This window comes from Silurus aristotelis (assembly GCF_946808225.1).
Source record: "Silurus aristotelis genome assembly, chromosome: 6".
In the NCBI taxonomy this organism is placed as follows: domain Eukaryota; kingdom Metazoa; phylum Chordata; class Actinopteri; order Siluriformes; family Siluridae; genus Silurus; species Silurus aristotelis.
This window is the reverse complement of record NC_139579.1, coordinates 854,865-872,364: the sequence shown is the minus strand read 5'-3', so window position 1 is coordinate 872,364 and position 17,500 is coordinate 854,865. Positions and strand designations below refer to the sequence as shown.

Here is a 17,500-nt window from a genome sequence, read left to right as displayed (position 1 = left end):
CGGTAACCTAGCGATGGAGACGCCTACGTCATAAAAAAGAGAGAGAGAAAGAAAAAGATAGAGATAAAGATAGAGAGAGAGTGTGAGAGTGAGAGAGAGAATGAGAGAGAGGGAGAGAGAGAGGGAGAGAGAGAGGAAGAGAGAGAGAGAGAGAAAAAGAGAGAGAGAGAGAAGCTCTCGAAACACGAGGAAGAATATTCGGTCTTAAAGGGACAGGCTCCGTGTTTATAACTGAATACACACTATCCATTCATCCATCTCTCTCTCTCTCTCTCTCTCCCTCTCTCCCTCTCCTCTCTCCCTCTCCTCTCTCCCCCCTCTCATATCTCTTCCTCTCTCTCTCCCTCTCTCCCTCTCTCCCTCTCCTCTCTCTCTCTCTCTCTCTCTCTCTCTCTCTCTCTCTCTCTCTCTCTCTCAGGGGAATGTGGAGTATCTGTTGAAGTGGCAGGGATGGCCTCCTAAGTGAGTACAGTCTGATCTTTGTACTTTAAATGTGAGACTTCCCCCTGCCCACCAGTGCCCCTGATCTCTGATTGGTTCAAATCTCTGACACTGGAGACTCCTTCCTTCAGCATTACACAATCACACTTACCGCTCCTCATTATCAGCTGTTGCTATGGAAACGATCACGCATGTCGGAACTGCTGTCCTACAGAATTAATCAGCACCTTCTGGCCAATCAGAGTCCAGCAGCAAGATCCCAGGCGTGATGTTTCCTGCAGTTCCTCTGCAAACACATGGCAATTTATACTATTTATAAAATCATTCAGTGTCTGAAGTTCATGATGGAGCAGAATAAAGATAACACAGGAACATGTGGTCTACCATAAACCTGACAGATAAACTGACAGACAGACAGACAGACAGACAGACAGACAGACAGACAGACAGACAGACAGACAGACAGACGTGAACTATCTGACATTTATTCTAGATATCTAGATGAATGAACAGATCCATTAATGAGGATTTAGTGAGAGGGAGCTGAAGGTGCAGTTATTCATCTAACAGAAACTTGCAATCACTTCATCTGCTGGTGCACATCTTCACCCTGATATTTTAGATGACTGGACTCTAAAACTCTGACCATGATGAAACTCTGTCTTGATCGTGATGGAACTCTGGACTCTCGACTCCAGTTCTATCCATCACCATGCTTTTCTTCATCAAATATACTCCACTTCTTATCTGATTGTGATTGGACTCTGAACTGACCTATAATATGTGTGACAACATATGTTTGACCCTGCATGTGTGTGTGTTTGTGTGTGTGTGTGTCAGGTACAGCACATGGGAGCCTGAGGACAACATCCTGGACCCTCGTCTGGTTCTTGCCTTTGAGGAGAAGTGAGTGTCTCTCCATACACTTCATATTAGCTGGAAAAAATACTGATTAGAATCCTTCAGTTCCTCCTCCTACATCTTGTTGTTGTTCTTCTCTCTGTGTGTCTGTCCCCAAGCCTTATCGTCTTACTCAGTGTGTGTGTGTGTGTGTGTGAGACAGGGAGGAGCGGGACAGAGCTCAGGCTCACAGGAGGAAAGGCCTGAGGCCCCGCAGACTCATCTTACGGGTAAGAAGCTCTTCCCAGAAAGCCATTTCTGTGTAACTTCTCTGAAACAGGACGGAGACGAGACGAGCCTCTGGAACACTGTGCCTTTTACCCCAGGCACTGATGTGTGATGTCATCAGAGGGCGCCGTCTCATTCCTCCTACTGCTGAGCCTCTTAAATTCCTATAGTACACAAAACGACATTATAAGGCCAAAAGTCTGTAGACACCTGACCATAAGATTGCTGTGTGCTTCTTGAACTTCCCATTTCATCTTTGCTGTTATAATAAGCGTCACTTATCTGGAAAGATGTTTCACTAGATTTTGTGGAGATTTGTGTTGGAGCTCTATAGCAGGAGATACTCTACCCACTTCCAACCAATAGAAAGCAGATCTTCATGGAGCTGGCTTTGTGCACAGAGGCATTGTCAGGCTGGAATATGTTTGGATCTACAAGATCAAGTGAAGGCAAAATCCAGCAATTGCGTGTACAACTTGGTGGTAACAGTTTGGAGAACCACATAAGGGTGGAGGAGATGAGGAGATGTCCCAATAGTTTTGGCACTGCTGTGGACAGCATCTATAAGAAAAGATGGAAAGTTCCTCAGTTCACTCAGTAGCACATTGGCATGTGATGCTCTTGAATATTTTAAAGGAGCTGTGTGTTGTGTGGTGAGACCCCTGCAGGCCAGGAGATGAACAACAGACACACGTTGTTGTTTTTTTTTGTATAATAAAAGATATGATTATTGAAAGGCTTCGAAAGTCTATGAAAGTTCTTTTTTTTTTCAGAGTATATATATAGTGTTTCTATACATTACAATCATATCTTCTTCTGACTTGTGAATGAGTAAATAAATAAATCCATTAAAATATTTGAGATTTTATTTAAAATATTGAGTTAGTTTTTTTTTACTATAATTTATATATATTTTTTAAAAGTCATTAAAATTTTATGAAATCATAAATTTTTATGTCATGATGCATACAGGAAGTTTGTATATATTTATTAATTTATTATTGAATAAGTGTATGTGTTTACACATTCTTCTTCTTGTGATCATGCAGAACATCTACACCATGGAGCTCCGAAGTGCTCAGAAATCCCCGGAGAAACCTGCTTCCCGATTCCGCCTGTCTCTGGCCCGCTCCGTGGGGGCGGGACTTCAGCACAATGGGCGGCGCTGCAGGACCGGTGAGGGCGGAGTCTACCACCATCACCACCACCACTACCATCATCACCATCACCGCCGCCTCCTGAAGCGCAGGAGCAAGGAGTGTGTGGCCAAACCGTCAGAATGCGCTGAATCGCCACGGCAACGACTGACCCCAGAGAAAGAGGCAGCGGAGGAGGAGGAGGATGAAGATGAGGAGAACAAATGGGATGAAGAAGATGATCAGCAGAAGAAGAAGAAGAGGAGGAAGACACAAACAGACGAGCATCATGACATTCCACACGGTACGTGCAACGTAGCTTCGGCATGATGACTGTTGCTATGATACGATGCATGTACGGTGCATCGAGGGGGGTCAGAGAGGCCACGCTGAGACTCTCGAGCCGTCACGACTCAGAGCCAACCATCGCCCAACAGCTAAATACGGCTCAAGGAGAAAGTCAGGGGAGGAGATCTGAGCAGAGCTTTCAAAACGCCGCACACACACACACACACACACACACACACACAGTACATCACCTCCTCGATACGATATTCCTGCTGTATCGCGCATCTCTCTATCTCTCTCTCTCTATATCTCTTTTGGGTGACTCACTGAGAAAGTGCCATATTGCCTGGAGATGTTCAGCATGAGAGATGAGAGATGAAGCGTCAGTGATCTGCTGCTCGGTGATCTAATGTTGTGCAACATTTGTGCAAAAAGAAAAAAAAAAAGCGAGCACGTCTTCAAGGTGTTTTAGCTGTGGTGCCAATTACATCATCGTCACTTTCATCAGCAGAGCCGAGATGAAGGAGGTGACACCTCAGGAGAAGTAAATTCATACAAACTAAATGATAGAACTCTCAGGGATCAAAAACGTTCCTCCATCCATTGGAACATAATCTGCGATCTGATTGGCTCTCTGGGTAGCAAAAAAAACAACCCCAAAAAGCTTTCCCCTTTTTACATTTTCCACAGATCATTGTGGAGGTACAAACCATTAGAATGAGAGATTAGCAGCTACAGTGTTTCCTAATTACGTCAATAAGTGAAGCAGGAAGACTAGCAAGTGAGGAAACGTTCTCTGAGACACAGTGAGTGGAGAAAAAACAGAAGTCCGATGATCTAGCTTGCAGGAGATCCTTCACGCCTCGCCTCAGAATCTCACATTCGAAGTCAGTTCTGTCTTTTCCTCTCTGATGCCTCTCATCTCTCTCACCCTCAGCCCAGGACATGACAGAAGGCCACGACCCTTCATCACAGGAACCCGTCATCACGGACAGGAAACCGGAACTCTACAATTCCTCCCCAGAGCATAAGGCGGCCCCACCCGGCACTGAGACCGACCCGGCTACGAGATCTCCGGAGCAGCCAGCGAGCGCTACTCCTCCACCTCAAAATGAACAAAAGCTAATCACAGACACCTCAGGAGGCGGAGTCTCCCCAGATGAACCTCCAAGTGACCAATTGCTGAAGAGCAGTTCAGGAGCAGGCGTGGTCACAGACAGGGTCCAGAACCGAGCCTCGGTGATAACAGTGCGGCGTTCAAGTGATCGGTTCACGTGGGATGAGGAGAGGAAGGCGGGTGAGACAGACAGCAAAGAGGACAGGGGGACAGAGGTCACAGCCGAGTGCACTACGACCTTGAAGCTGAGAGCGGAGGTCAGAACAGACGAGTGTCAAGCGTCTGAGAGCGAGCGGCATCCTGGGAAGGTGATCGTGACTAACGTGACCATTAACTCACTGACCGTGACGTTTAAAGAGGCCATGACGGCCGAGGGGTTCTTCAGCAGCTACGGGCTGCAGGTCTGAGGGACGAGGACGAAAAAACACTCAACCAAAAGTACCTACTGTCAAACTGCTAACGAGTTTAGCGAATCGGTTCGAGTCACGCATGCTAGCCGGAATTTGTTAGAAGCGTTAGCATTTGAGGTGGAGTACGCCTTATTCGCACCAGAGCGAGGGATTACACGACCAGCCAACATGTCGATCCGTCGATGTAATGACGCCTTTCGCTGTTTTTTGTTTTTTTGCTTTACAGATACTCGTCTACGGTTACCGTCTCTGTCCTTTCGTTTTTAGTGAAAAAACGTGAACAGTAGTCAAAGGATTTCCGTGTTGCTGACAGTGACGCCTGTAAACGCATGCAAAAAAATAAAATAAACAAAGAAGGAAAAAAAGAACGTCGTTTCCACTTAACGCATCGTTAGTGTTAACAGTTCCAGTGAAATGAAAAAAAATGTAATCGTGCAAGTCCTCGTGTCGGACGACATCATCACCCCGGCATTTTTGCAGCCCTGCCCCCTTCTCCCCAGCCATCTGGGAGTAGGTGAAGGTTTTTTAGCCAGCTCGGGTTTTTCTCCGAGGCCTTGCTGCATTTTTAACGAGTCCGTATCGGTTCGCATTACAAATGCCACTGCAGGTGTAGGCTGCATTCACAAAGCGTGGACAAAAAACCCCAGTGTGCTTTAGATGTATCTCTAGCATGCGACAAAGTCGAGCTAAACTTTTACTTCGTGGTGAAAATGCAGAACTAAAAAAACAAAAAAAATTTACAAATTTAAAAATAAAAAGAGAAAACCTTATAGAAAAACATGCCGTTGTATGACCTGTAGTTCACCTCTGGCAAGATTACATTTTTATTTGTATTTCCAATAAATACACTGAAGGAATAAAGTTCTTTTGTGGTTCATTTTAACAATAAATTTAATGCCCTTATCCAGAGCGACAATTCAGCAGAGGAGGGTTAAGGTTCTTGCTTAAAGACCCAGCAGTGGCAGCTTGGTGGTGCTGGGATTTGAACTCGTGACCTTCTGATCCAGAGTCCAATGTCTTGACCACTGAGCTCCCACCTCCGGCAATTAAAAAAAACTACACTCCTATTAATACTGCGATGGTGAAAATGCTCCTTCACCAAACGTTGTGTTGTTCTATTAATAAAGCATAAGCCTCAAATACGTCCCACTTGGCATAAGAAGACCATCAACATTAGAACTCTGGATGATGTGAATGTAATGTAATCTGTGCACTCATTGTTCACCTTCTATTGCTGTAAAATCAATGATATGTTCCACAGCTGCTGCTTTCTCCAGTTCATCGTGTAACAGTTCTAAACAGAAGAAATCTAACAAATGTTAATGCACACTCTATGGTCATATACCATCTAATCATCACACTTCAGGTTTAATGTCTCCACAGCACTGTTTTGAACCTGGTCTGAAGGTGTCGATGTTACGTTCCATGTGAACAGATTAAAAAAACGGCGACTTTCCTGTGAGGAGACGTTTCTACGTAACGTTTACAGTCTCCAGTGTCAGCGCTTTGTAACACAGATGCAGCTGTAAAGCTCCAAGTTTACAGTCATCTTCAGAGGTTTGATGTTTCTCGGTTAGGGAACGCACAATTATAGCTGCGGAAACGTGATGGTTGGAGAAAACAGAAATTACACGTGGACATTCCACAACTTTAAATGTAACTAGAAAAAGATCAAATCAAACATTCTTTTTAAGTGGAAACATTTTAAACAAAGAAAGAATTTCACTGTGCTGTAACGTAGACAAAAGACAAAAGCACACATGATGGTAGCATGCTAGTTATGCCACTCATTCATAATATTTAGTTTTTTTAAGTATTAATTCTCTCTACTTGTGAGATCAAAGTAAAGCAACTGGTGAATTCTGGGGATGAAATAGCAGATGTGTGAAGGCAGAACACATTTTTGTAAACGATTATCAAGCTGGACATGAAAGTCAAACCAAAACCACATTGTTGTTGACATCATTTTATTACAAAAATGGTATGGAGTCCAAGGTTTGTTTCTTTGTACAGTAAAAAATAATTAAATTAAACTAAAAAAAAAAAAAAAAACAACAAAAAAAAAACTCAGCGCAATGAGATTTCTCAAAGTGGAGGCAACGTACGAGGAGAGACCAGTTGCTTAGATAGACTAATCTCATCTATGCATATTAGCGCATACACACACACACTTTTGAGAGTACACACCTCCTCTAGCCAGTAAGTGTCATAAGTACAAACACACACACACGCGCACACACACACGCACGCACACACACACACAAGGGGGAAAACTGGACACGTGGTTTGCCCCATGTGGACACTATGGCTAGGCGTTTTAAACAAATGTGGCACAAAAGAAGAAGAGGGAAGAAAAATAAAAAGGTCCACTGGCCGACATCACCAAGCCTTTCAGTCCACACCACTGCGGTTCCTCTCCTCACCATCAGTCAACATCAATGTGAAGAAACCACGCTGCAGATTTCCGGGTTTTTAAAAAATAGACTCTGTAGAATTGTAGCAGTCTCCAGGAGCCAAAAAAAAAACCTCACTAGAATAAATAACAGAATTCAAAAACCAAACGTTTCAAGGAAGATATGAAGGACATCTGAATAATTAACAACAAAAACCCCCCACAAAAATAAAACCCGACAAGAATTGTAACATTTGTCGCATTTCCGCACTGTAGAAATAGTAACAGAGACAGCTTCAAGGAGCGAAAAAAAATTATTTATAAAATAAAACCCATTGCATTCAATAAATCAGTACTTTACATTTTTAAAATATTAAAAAATATATCCTAAAAAGGTAAATACTCCACGCAGGCCTGAAAATATTACCTGTGTTCTATTCTCTGAGTCGGAGAAACAAGCCTTTATTTGTTCACAATTGGCAAAAAAAAAAAAAAAAAAGTCCCAAAAAAAAAAAAAAAAAAATTCAGAAAGCAAAAGAGAAAGAGCCATAATTTAGCGTTCACACTCGTAACATTCGGGTTATGTCATTTCTGCATCTCCCATAGGAAGAGCACAGATCCAGGTCTTCAGAGTTACGAAAAAATTTAAATAATTAATAACTGTAATATATATATATAAAAAAGCTAACACTGTCTCTGGCAAGGTTTTCTAACTACATGTCTAAAGGGTTCATGTTCACCCCGAGATCCTGCCCACTAGGGGGACGAATGTCTTTCGCTCCTGCGGGGTGGAGTCCTACCATGCCGCCAAGGTGCGGCAGCATCGAGTTCCCGCCAGGGTCCATTGCATTCTGCTGTAGCTGGGGAGGAGGCGGTGGAGGAGCCATGCCAGGGAGGTGCTGCTGTAGATGGGCGGGGTGTGGGGAAGATGTCTGAGCCTGCTGCATTCGTGGGGATGGACTCGAGTGTGGTGGCTGAGATTGAGGACGTGGGGAGGGTTGAGGCGAACGCACTTGGTTGCTGAGAGAGTTAGGGAGTGGCTGGCCCTGCAGGTGTGGTGACTGGGACATTTGCTGCTGTGGACTCATGGGATTGTTCTGCTGCGCAGGCGACGTCCCACCGAGGTGCTGCTTCTGTTGCTGGAGCAGCCTCTGGTGGATCACTTGCTGCAGCATTGCTGGAGATGACAAAGGCTGTGTCCCTCCTTGTCCTGGCTGCATCTGTGGACCACCTCGATCAGGCCCTTGCATCGCAGCATTCTGCTGTTGCTGCTGCATTTGCAATCTGTGCTGATGCTGCAGTCTTTGCTGCAAGGCTACAGCAGCCTGCTGCTGTGCAGTGTTGCCTGGGTAACCCTGCTGTTGAGCTGAGTTTCCTGGAAAAGCCTGCTGCTGAGTCAAGTTGCCTGGAAAAGCCTGTTGCTGGGTTAAGTTGCCTGGGAAACCCTGCTGCTGGGTTGAGTTCCCTGGGTAACCTGGTTGCTGTGCTGTGTTACCTGGGTAACCTTGCTGCTGAGCCGAGTTTCCTGGGTAACCCTGCTGCTGGGTCGAATTGCCTGCGTAACCCGGCTGCTGTGCAGAGTTGCCTGGGTAAACTTGCTGCTGTGCAGAGTTGCCTGGGAAACCTTGGGTGGGGTTGCTTGGATAACCCTGCTGCTGTGCCGGGTTGCCTGGGTAACCCTGCTGCTGGACCCCAGGTTGCACGCCTGGTTGTGGCTGCTGACCTTGTTGACCCATGTAGCCCTGCTGCTGTTGGAATGCATTGTGATTTCCTCCTGGCTGTTGCTGTTGCTGTTTCTGCTGTTGTCTCCTTAACAACATCTCTCTGAACTGTGGATTCATGTTGGCCACGTTGGGAGGCACTTGGCCTGGGATTCCTTGCTGTTGCTGCTGTTGTAACCCGGCAACTTGCTGTTGCTGAAGCAGGGGTCTCTGAGGTTGTTGCATTTGCTGCTGTTGCTGCTGCTGTTGAAGCTGGGCAAGTTGGGCTTGGCCCATATTCATTGGTTGTGGAAGCCCACAAGTGTTGACTCCCACTGGCTGACTGCTCATCGCTCCTGGCCCTCCCTGTGCACCAGCAGGACCTCCTGGCCCATTTTTATACTTGCCAACCCGCTGCTTTATAAATGCAGCCATTAGTTGTGGGTTAGAGCGAAGAATGTGGAGAACCTGTTGCTGCTGCTGAGGTGAGCTAGGTGACCGCAGGGTTTGCAGGAGTTCCTGCATGGTTCCCTGAGGAAGACTCCCACCTGCCATTCCACCTGCAGTACCACCCTGCAGTCCACCCTGCACCATATTCATCAAGGCATTGTGATTTGGCATTTGCTGTTGCTGCTGTGGCTGTTGGGACTGCTGCATTTGTTGCTGCATTGCAGCCACCCCAGGCTGATTCATGTTTGGAGCTCTCTGCTGAGGTGGAATTCCCTGTCCAGTCCATTGCTGCTGAGCAGAAGGCTGAAGCTGCACATTAGCTCTTTGCTGCATCTGCACCTGTGGAGGAAGCTGGCCCTGTGCATTAGCCTGTGGTACAGATTGCTGCTGCATGGGTCCCACTCCAACCATCATTCCTTGAGGTCCCTGCTGCTGCTCTATCTGACCTCGGGAAACAGTAGCTTGTGCGTGAGGAGGTATTCCTGTTCCACCTACCATGCCAACTCCTGGATGGGTCATTCCCATTTGCACTTGAGGTTGTTGGTGGTGTGGGTGTGGAGGCATCATGCCTGTCTGGTTTGCTTGCCTCTGTAGTAGTTGAGCTTTTGCCATGTTTCTTTGCGCATCTGCCACTTGCTGAATCTTTTTAGCGATTTCCACAGCTGCTGGAGGAGGACCTGATTGTTGCTGAAGTAGACCGACCCCTAAGCTGCTGGGACTTGCAGGGCCCAGGCCTGGTTTGCCTGTTGAGCCTGGAGGTCGTGGGCCATACTGAGCCATACTGTTTGGATGTGGTGACTGTCCTGTCTGTTGTTGGGAAACCATTTGATGCTGAGGAGACGCCATAACTCCTGGAGCACCTTGCATTTGCTGAAATTGTTGATGGCCAGGGTGCTGGGAAGGCATGTTGCCCTGTGGTTGCTGTAGCTGCTGAGGGGAGGCAACAGGAATGCCTCCCATTCCAGGCTGGGGTATAGGTGCCAGACTTTGTTGGGTAGGCGTCTGAGGGGTGGGAGGCTGGGTACCCACTGATGTTGGTGTGCTACGACCCGTGGCGCAGTTGTTGCCCGGTGATGGAAGTCCTCCAGGTGGGCCACCACCAAGAGGAGGCTGCCCAGTCCGCTGCATGGTGGCCATGCGCCTACGCAACATCTGTGCTTGCTGCAGCCTGTGCTGTAGCTGCTGCTGTCGGAGTTTCTGCTTTATGTTGAGGCAAAACGGTACAGGACACTTGTTCTCCTGGCAGTGCTTGGCATGATAGCAGCACAAGGCAATGAGCTGCTTGCAGATGGGACACCCGCCATTTGTCTTCCGCTTGCAGCCCTTCGTGTGCTGCACTACTCGCTTCATCTTCTGGCACGATGGCAGGGAGCAGTTGGCATTGCGACACTGACAGGCATGCACCAGCGACTGAATGCAGCGCTGGATGCTGAGGCGACGAGAGTCACCAGGGTTCTGCGTGGCTGCCGTCGCCTGGTTGCTACTCTCATCATCCAGACCCAGACCGAGCTTCTCCATCTTGTGCTCATGACCCTTTGTTTTGTAGCAAGTAATACAAAGATCATAGTCCTGAAAAGAAAACAGAAATTCCTGTTAGCACTTTAACAAAAAGCAAGCACAACTGTTTCTCAAAAATTCCCACGAGTGCATGACCAATCAGAATTAGTCAACTAATATTATCCAAAAGGAGCCCTATCTTACCTCACAGACGGTGCAGTGAAAACGTGTCTCCACGTGATGTTTGCACTCGTTGCAAGTATACACAAAGCGGTCCTGGCTTTGGTTGTGCAGTTCCACCAGCATACACATCGAGCTCCACTTGGCTCGTCGCAGAGAGCTGAACTCCAAGTGCTTGTCCCGAGCCAGTGTCAGGAAGGCGTCACGTCCATCCATCAGGTCGCATGCCATCAGGGGGTCCGGTTCGATGATGGCAGGGAGCGAGTTCACGGCAGGGCCAGCGAGGAGACGGATGACGAAAAACACCTACAAACACCAAAACGATGGGGAGATGATCAGAATTCAATTTGATAGGGTTTTTTTGGTAAAGGAAGACATTTTAATAGCTTGTTTGAAAAAATACCTCTTTGTGTTTCTCCATGGTAGCATACAGTTTTTGGGATAGATCGTTCGAGACATTGGGGACGCCTGGTTTCTTCTTGTTGGCTCGGCTCATGCTGCTTTTGTTCTTGTTTGTCTTTTTGTTGTTCTTCTTCTTCGCATTTTTGCTGTCACCCTCTATGGCCTGAAGAATGCAAATATGAAGGATCATTTAGAGGAAAGCAAAAATAACAAACACAAAACATTTATAACATAATAAACAAAACATAACATTAAATTTTTTTTTAAAAAGCGGGACCATCTTGAGGCTTCGGGGAGTAAACTCACATCAACGCTTTCGTTGGAGGTGCTGTTCTCCTCTCTTTTCCTTTCCTCCTCTTCTTGCTCCAGCTCTTTGATGCTCTCCTCCAGCACGTTGGGCCAGAAATCTCCCTCAAAATAAGGCAGCTCCTTTGCGCTAGTCAGGCGATCCTCGGTTGCCTGTTTAAAAATGTCCTAGGAGAGGGAAGGAGAGGAAAATGGGCCAGGGGTTACAAGGAAATGTGGAGCAGAGCTTCTTTACATAAACATAGCCCCAGACACACGCATTCTCTCTCTCACACACACACACACACACACACAGATACCGAGAACCAGGAGAAGCTCTGAGAGGGAACTGGGCCAAAGTAGGGATTCTAAGCAACCTTGTTCGGTATAAGTTCAGCACCAAAGCGATGGCTACCTTGTAATCGTGAACAATTCGCTCTGCCACCGCCTTGTCCAGCATCTTCTTGTACCACTCCTGCAGCCTCTTGGGTTTGGGGATCTTCTGATCCGGTGGGTGGCAGTGGAAGATGTAGTCATCTCCTTCACTTGGCGGACACGCCCAGATGTGTCCAGTGGTGAAGCCCAGCTTCTTCACGTACTCCAGGTAGCCGACTAGGATCTCGTGATACACGCCTGTCCGGAGATGACGTGGCTGAAAAAAGTGCACGCTGTCCAGGTAGGAGATGTACACACGCCTGCGCAGAAACCGACGAACAGATGGAAAGAGAGATGGAAATGAGTAAACAAGTCAGTCGAAAGGATGATAAACATGCTTAAGGCTCAGTTTCCAGGCAACCGGATCACTCGGACACGTGCACTCCACGTGCAATACGCTTCATTCCTGGGGTTTTTTGGTGCAAGTAGGCAGGAGATAAAAAAAAAAAAAAAAAAAAAAAAACTAAAAAGGTCTCCATGGTGCATTTTTCTCTCACCTCTGGTTGGGTGGAGGACAGTCCGAGCCGTATTCTTGAACATGCATACCGAAGAAACACACGTCCATGCCATTGATGTCCTCAAACGCAAACAGAGCTTTTGTCCGGTAGGGGAAAGACTCAGCCATTTCCCCATTGTCTACAAATCTGCCAACACAAACGCACAAGCGAGTGTTAAATCCATATTGGATGGTTTAATATATTAATATATATCTAAACACACAACACAACCCACCTGGACTTCATTCCGGGTTTGACTTCGACCATTTTGTCAGAGACATGGACCACCCGGATGGTGACCTCACCAGTTTCCGGATGACTCTGCCTCTTCAGGAACTCGTTCACGCGTGTCTCCAGGAAGTTGCCCAGCTTCGTCTGGGGAAGTCCTGCGGGACGAGACAGGAAGAGGAAGAAGAAAAGACCAGTGCTGTTAGAATGGTGAGAGTATCATATCTATATAAAAGCTCACAGTGGTGAGATGATCAGGTGTCACATGGTCACCATCACCACTGCACATCACAGGTGACGAGTGGAATAAACTTTCCTGACGGCTCGAACCTTTTGGATACCACCTCGTACTGTTGCTGAAGTTACTGCTCCCAAAGCGCAGGGAATGATCCCATCCCCAAGTGTTCTTGTTCAACTCCATACTGATTTTCCAACTATCATTTTAATGAATACAGAAAAATGCGTTTCCGTTCATGTTATGCTTAAATTCTCTTTTTTATCGCTTACATTACAGCAGCTAGAATCTGCAGCAGACTTTCTCTTTATTCTCACCATGTCATGTGACTCAGACACCATGAGTGCTGACACTGGAGACTCCTTACATACATGTTTTAGAAACTTCCAGCGTGATTTTTCTTTTAGCCCGTTCATGTGGATGAACTGTTGCTATAGCAATGATTTGCAGCTGCACTACACACACACACACACAGTCTCAAAAATCACACTGTGGACTAATCTGTGGCCACGCACACACCCACACACACACACCCACGTGCACGCACACACACACACACACACTTACGTTTGGCAGTGTATTTATTCTCCTTCCTCGACTTGTTGGCCGCCTTTAAACACCCATCGCACACGAAGCTGCAGAGAGATGAGAGATGTGAGGTAAAGATGAGAAAAGCTCCCTGAGAACACACATACCCCATTCACTGTATGTGCCAAAAGTATTAGGACACCCAACTTCTCCACCTATATCAGCTTCTCAGAGTTATATGCACAGTTGTACTGAACATCTCTGGATGCATGAAATTTTCCCTCCACTTGAACTAGGAGACCCAAACCTGTCCAGCTTCACATTTGTGCACAAAGCCAGCTCTATGAAGATATGCTTTACATGTTTTGAAGAAAAGATCTCCTGAACACCTTTGTGATGAATGCAAACGCTGACTGCACCCCAGGAAAATCAACATACCTCACCTCCATCAGCACCTGACTGTACTTCCACCCATGCGGCTGAATGAATCTCCACAAAACCAGTGGAACATCTTCATAGAAGAGTGGAGCTCCATGTAGCAGCAAATGGGAATTCAAAATGTGGAATTCAAAGAGATTCACACACCAATCTACTGCTCAGGTGTCCAAAAACTTTTGGCCTTACAGCGTAACTACCATCCGGTGTTTCCTCGTGACCCGTCAGTGTTTGGAATTCAGACAGAAAGCAGCAGCTTACCCTGAAGGCCATATCGTGTCGTTGTGCAGGACGCAGATCTGGTGCATTTTACGAGCACAGTCGGAGCATTCCAAAAACCTGCGAGAGGGAAAAGCCGAACAGGCGACCGTTAGAGAGATCACGCCACCACCAAAGTGACACAAAAGTATTTGTATATACGAGGAGAGACTTACAGCTCTGGGTCGAGGGTGTCGTTCTTCTTCTTCTCAAACTGGTCTTTATTGATAGATCTGAAGGGGGGGGGGGGAAGCAGCGGTGAAACGAATCGTTAGTTTATTAGTTCATGCAAATAAGTAGAGAAATAAAACACAGCTGAGGAGAAACTGAAGACAAGAAGCTGATCAACAAACAAGGAAGGAAAAAAAAGGTGTAAATTACCAGTTTATATATAATATTTAGTACATTTTAGTACAGTATGGTATATTATAGTATATACTACAGTACAGGACACTGTAACAGTGTAGTATATTACAGTAGAGTATCATATACTACAATATATAAAAGATATGGTGTATAGTAGTATTTTACTAAATATTATAGTATTGAACCATACAGTTATTTTAGAATATACTACAGTATAGCATCATATTATACATCATAGTACAGAATACTGTTATATACTACAGCACCATATATCAATGTATAGTACAGTTTATTATTGAATATTACAATACAGTCTACTATAACAATGTACAGTACAATATTGTATATTATAGTAGTGTATAGTTATATATATTATAATTGTAAATAATAGTAAATCAGTAAAACAGTATCTTGTATTATATAATACAGTACAATATTATATCATATACTATAGTTCTGTACAGGTTATTATATTATAGTAGTGTTGTATTATACACTTCAGTACACTAATGTACAGCTATAATGCGTAAAGTGCGGTATTTTATACTCTCAGTTCCCTGACTTACGATTTTTCGATCTTTAAATGACTATAGTGATTTGTGTAAGATTGTAGCAGCACATGCTCCGCCCCCCACTAGCGAACCGGTGCTTGTTCACATTCCCGCACCCACATACGTATATACTGTAAAGTTTATACAGTACTCTAAATCGCTCCGTTTTGCTACATTATGTACTGTAATTTGTTACATTAACAAATGACGGTGTACTACCACATCCTTCAATAAGACCCCTGGGAAGGCTAGGTCATGGCTCCACTTACGATATTTTCAAGTTACGTTGGTGTCGTTGTGATGCGTCTCCAGCATGAGTCATGGAACGACTTATAGTATTGAATTGTCGGGTAAAATATCGTATCAAATCAAATTGTATTGTATCTATTATATAATAGTGCAGTAATGAAAGTGTTTTATATGCTGTATAGTTTAGTGTGGTACAGTATTGTGTAGGATTTGATGACCTTTGTAAAATATTTGTAGCTTTATGCTAAGTAGAAAAATATAAAGTTGACATGGTGGTGAATGTTAATGAAAAAGAGTTAATTACGGAAATGAGTTTGAACGTAATGAAGTATTATTTGTAACACGGATGGTGCGGTGCGGTGCGGTGCGGTACTCACGTTTGCGGCTGTGTGGGGTCGTCACTCAGGGACACGTTCTCGCCCTGGATTTCATTGAAACACTTCTCACAGAAGTGGTACCTGTTAGCAAGAAGCCCATATTTGGGTGAACTACACCGTTCGTCAAGAGCACAGCCAATCACAGAGAAGGCACGCAGAGGGAGTCACCAATCAGGACAGGGCAGGGCAGGCACACAGGGCAGGAGAGGGGTCGTCGCCGGAAGCAGCCAATCATGAAGCAGACGGGGGGAGGGGTTTGTTTTTTGGGGGAGGGGACGTGTGAGCCGATTGATTTGATTGGTGGCGTGTAAATTTTCGGAGAGAGGATGATCGGTCGCACCAAAGCAGGCCAATGCAGACATCACAAGCATCAAAGAACAAAGAGGGAGAGAAAAAAGAAAGAGGAGGGAAGGACAGAACGAAGAAAAAAGGGGGAGTGAAAAACAAAAAACAAAAGAATGAAATGAGAAAAGTGGAACAGAGAGAGGTGGAGAAAATGAATCAATACGTTCAGGACAAACACGACTGCCTAACCAAAGCTAAAGAAGCCAAGCAAAGCAACCTCCTATCCACCGAGCCCTTACATCTCTCTCTCTCTCTCACTCACTCACTCACACACAAACACACACACACACACACACACACACACACACACACACACACACACAGAATGTAACAATAAGGCCAATGGAGGGCAAAAATGAACAGGTGGATACGGAGGAACAGTGTTGGTGCACCTGAGACCCATCATCCTGTCAGAGCACTTTAACCAGAATCCTCATCTGTAGCATGGTTTACACACTCACACCATCATATATACACACACACACACACACACACACACACACACACACACACACACACACACACACACACACACACACACACACACACACACACAATTGTATTCACACATACCATCGAATGCACACAATCACACACACACACACAATTACAACCCCAATTTTTTAAACAGATGGGACACTGTGTGAAATGTAAATAAAAACAAGAATGCAATGATTTGCAAATCTCATAAACCCACATTTAATTCACAATAGAACACCGAAAACATACCAAATGTTCCAAATTACCAAATTTTAAGGAAAAAAATACGGTAATTTGAAATTCGATTGCTGCAATACGCCTCAAAATATTCGAGGCGACCAAAGTAAAAGTACAATTAAACATTTTGCATCTAATTAATTAATGAATAATTAAAAGCCAAAGCTTATTTAACATGTACTGAAGTAAAGTGAAAAACTGTTCTGTAGTCAGACGAATCAAATTTTTTATTTCTTTTTGGAAACCATTGGCACCACGTCCTCAGGATTAAAGAGGAGAGGGACCATTCCTGTTATCAGCACCCACAAACCCAGAGCTGTTGAGCAGCTAGAATCCTGTATCAGACACATATGGGACAACATTCCTCTCCCTAAACTTCAGCAACTGGTCTCCTCAGTTTCCAGATGTATACGGACAGAAGACATGATGCTTCACAGTGATAAACATGGTGACGTCCAAACCGTTTTTGAGACGTGTTGCAGTCATCAAATTCAAAATTACCTTATTTTTTTAAAGTTTAAACATTTGATTTTGTTTTATTGTAAATAACATTAGTTTGAGATTTGCAAATCATTACATTCTGTTTTTATTTAGATTTTACACAGCGTACACACACACACACACACACACACACACACACACACACACACACACACACACACACAGCGTACAGTGTGAGGAGTCTGTGTTAAAGTGTCTGAGCTGTAAGTTGAGTAGGAGAGCAGGAGTGAGACGACACTCAGTACACATAGAAAACACACACACTGCTGAGGTCTGCGCTCTGATTGGTCAAAAGGAGTTGATTAGTTCTCTATAACAGCAGCTTTAACACGATCGCGCAGATTTTTTTCAT

The 17,500-nt window shown here is 45.1% G+C and overlaps 2 protein-coding genes across 5 annotated transcripts in view; one reads left to right on the top strand and one right to left on the bottom strand.

Annotated features, from left to right (window-relative positions):
* cbx7a (chromobox homolog 7a) overlaps positions 1-5,381 on the top strand; it is a 6,897-nt gene extending 1,516 nt beyond the window's left edge. The window contains exons 2-6 of the mRNA XM_083545146.1: positions 419-462; positions 1,282-1,347; positions 1,505-1,571; positions 2,619-3,009; positions 3,931-5,381. Of these exons, the coding sequence (XP_083401272.1) occupies positions 419-462; positions 1,282-1,347; positions 1,505-1,571; positions 2,619-3,009; positions 3,931-4,517 (1,155 nt within the window). The 3' untranslated portion in view covers positions 4,518-5,381. The remainder of the gene's footprint in view (positions 1-418; positions 463-1,281; positions 1,348-1,504; positions 1,572-2,618; positions 3,010-3,930) is intronic.
* Positions 5,382-6,470: 1,089 nt separating this feature from the next.
* The window catches only part of ep300b (EP300 lysine acetyltransferase b), a 33,731-nt gene continuing 22,701 nt past the window's right edge, over positions 6,471-17,500 (bottom strand). For 2 of the 4 annotated variants that reach the window (XM_083545122.1, XM_083545124.1), the window contains 11 exons: positions 15,586-15,696; positions 14,219-14,275; positions 14,046-14,123; positions 13,389-13,456; positions 12,594-12,744; positions 12,359-12,505; positions 11,842-12,121; positions 11,448-11,615; positions 11,143-11,304; positions 10,764-11,045; positions 6,471-10,631 (listed from right to left, as the gene is read on the bottom strand). In XM_083545122.1, the coding sequence (XP_083401248.1) occupies positions 7,626-10,631; positions 10,764-11,045; positions 11,143-11,304; positions 11,448-11,615; positions 11,842-12,121; positions 12,359-12,505; positions 12,594-12,744; positions 13,389-13,456; positions 14,046-14,123; positions 14,219-14,275; positions 15,586-15,696 (4,510 nt within the window). In that variant the 3' untranslated portion in view covers positions 6,471-7,625. The remainder of the gene's footprint in view (positions 10,632-10,763; positions 11,046-11,142; positions 11,305-11,447; positions 11,616-11,841; positions 12,122-12,358; positions 12,506-12,593; positions 12,745-13,388; positions 13,457-14,045; positions 14,124-14,218; positions 14,276-15,585; positions 15,697-17,500) is intronic. The other 2 variants (XM_083545123.1, XM_083545125.1) reach the window with 1 other exon arrangement.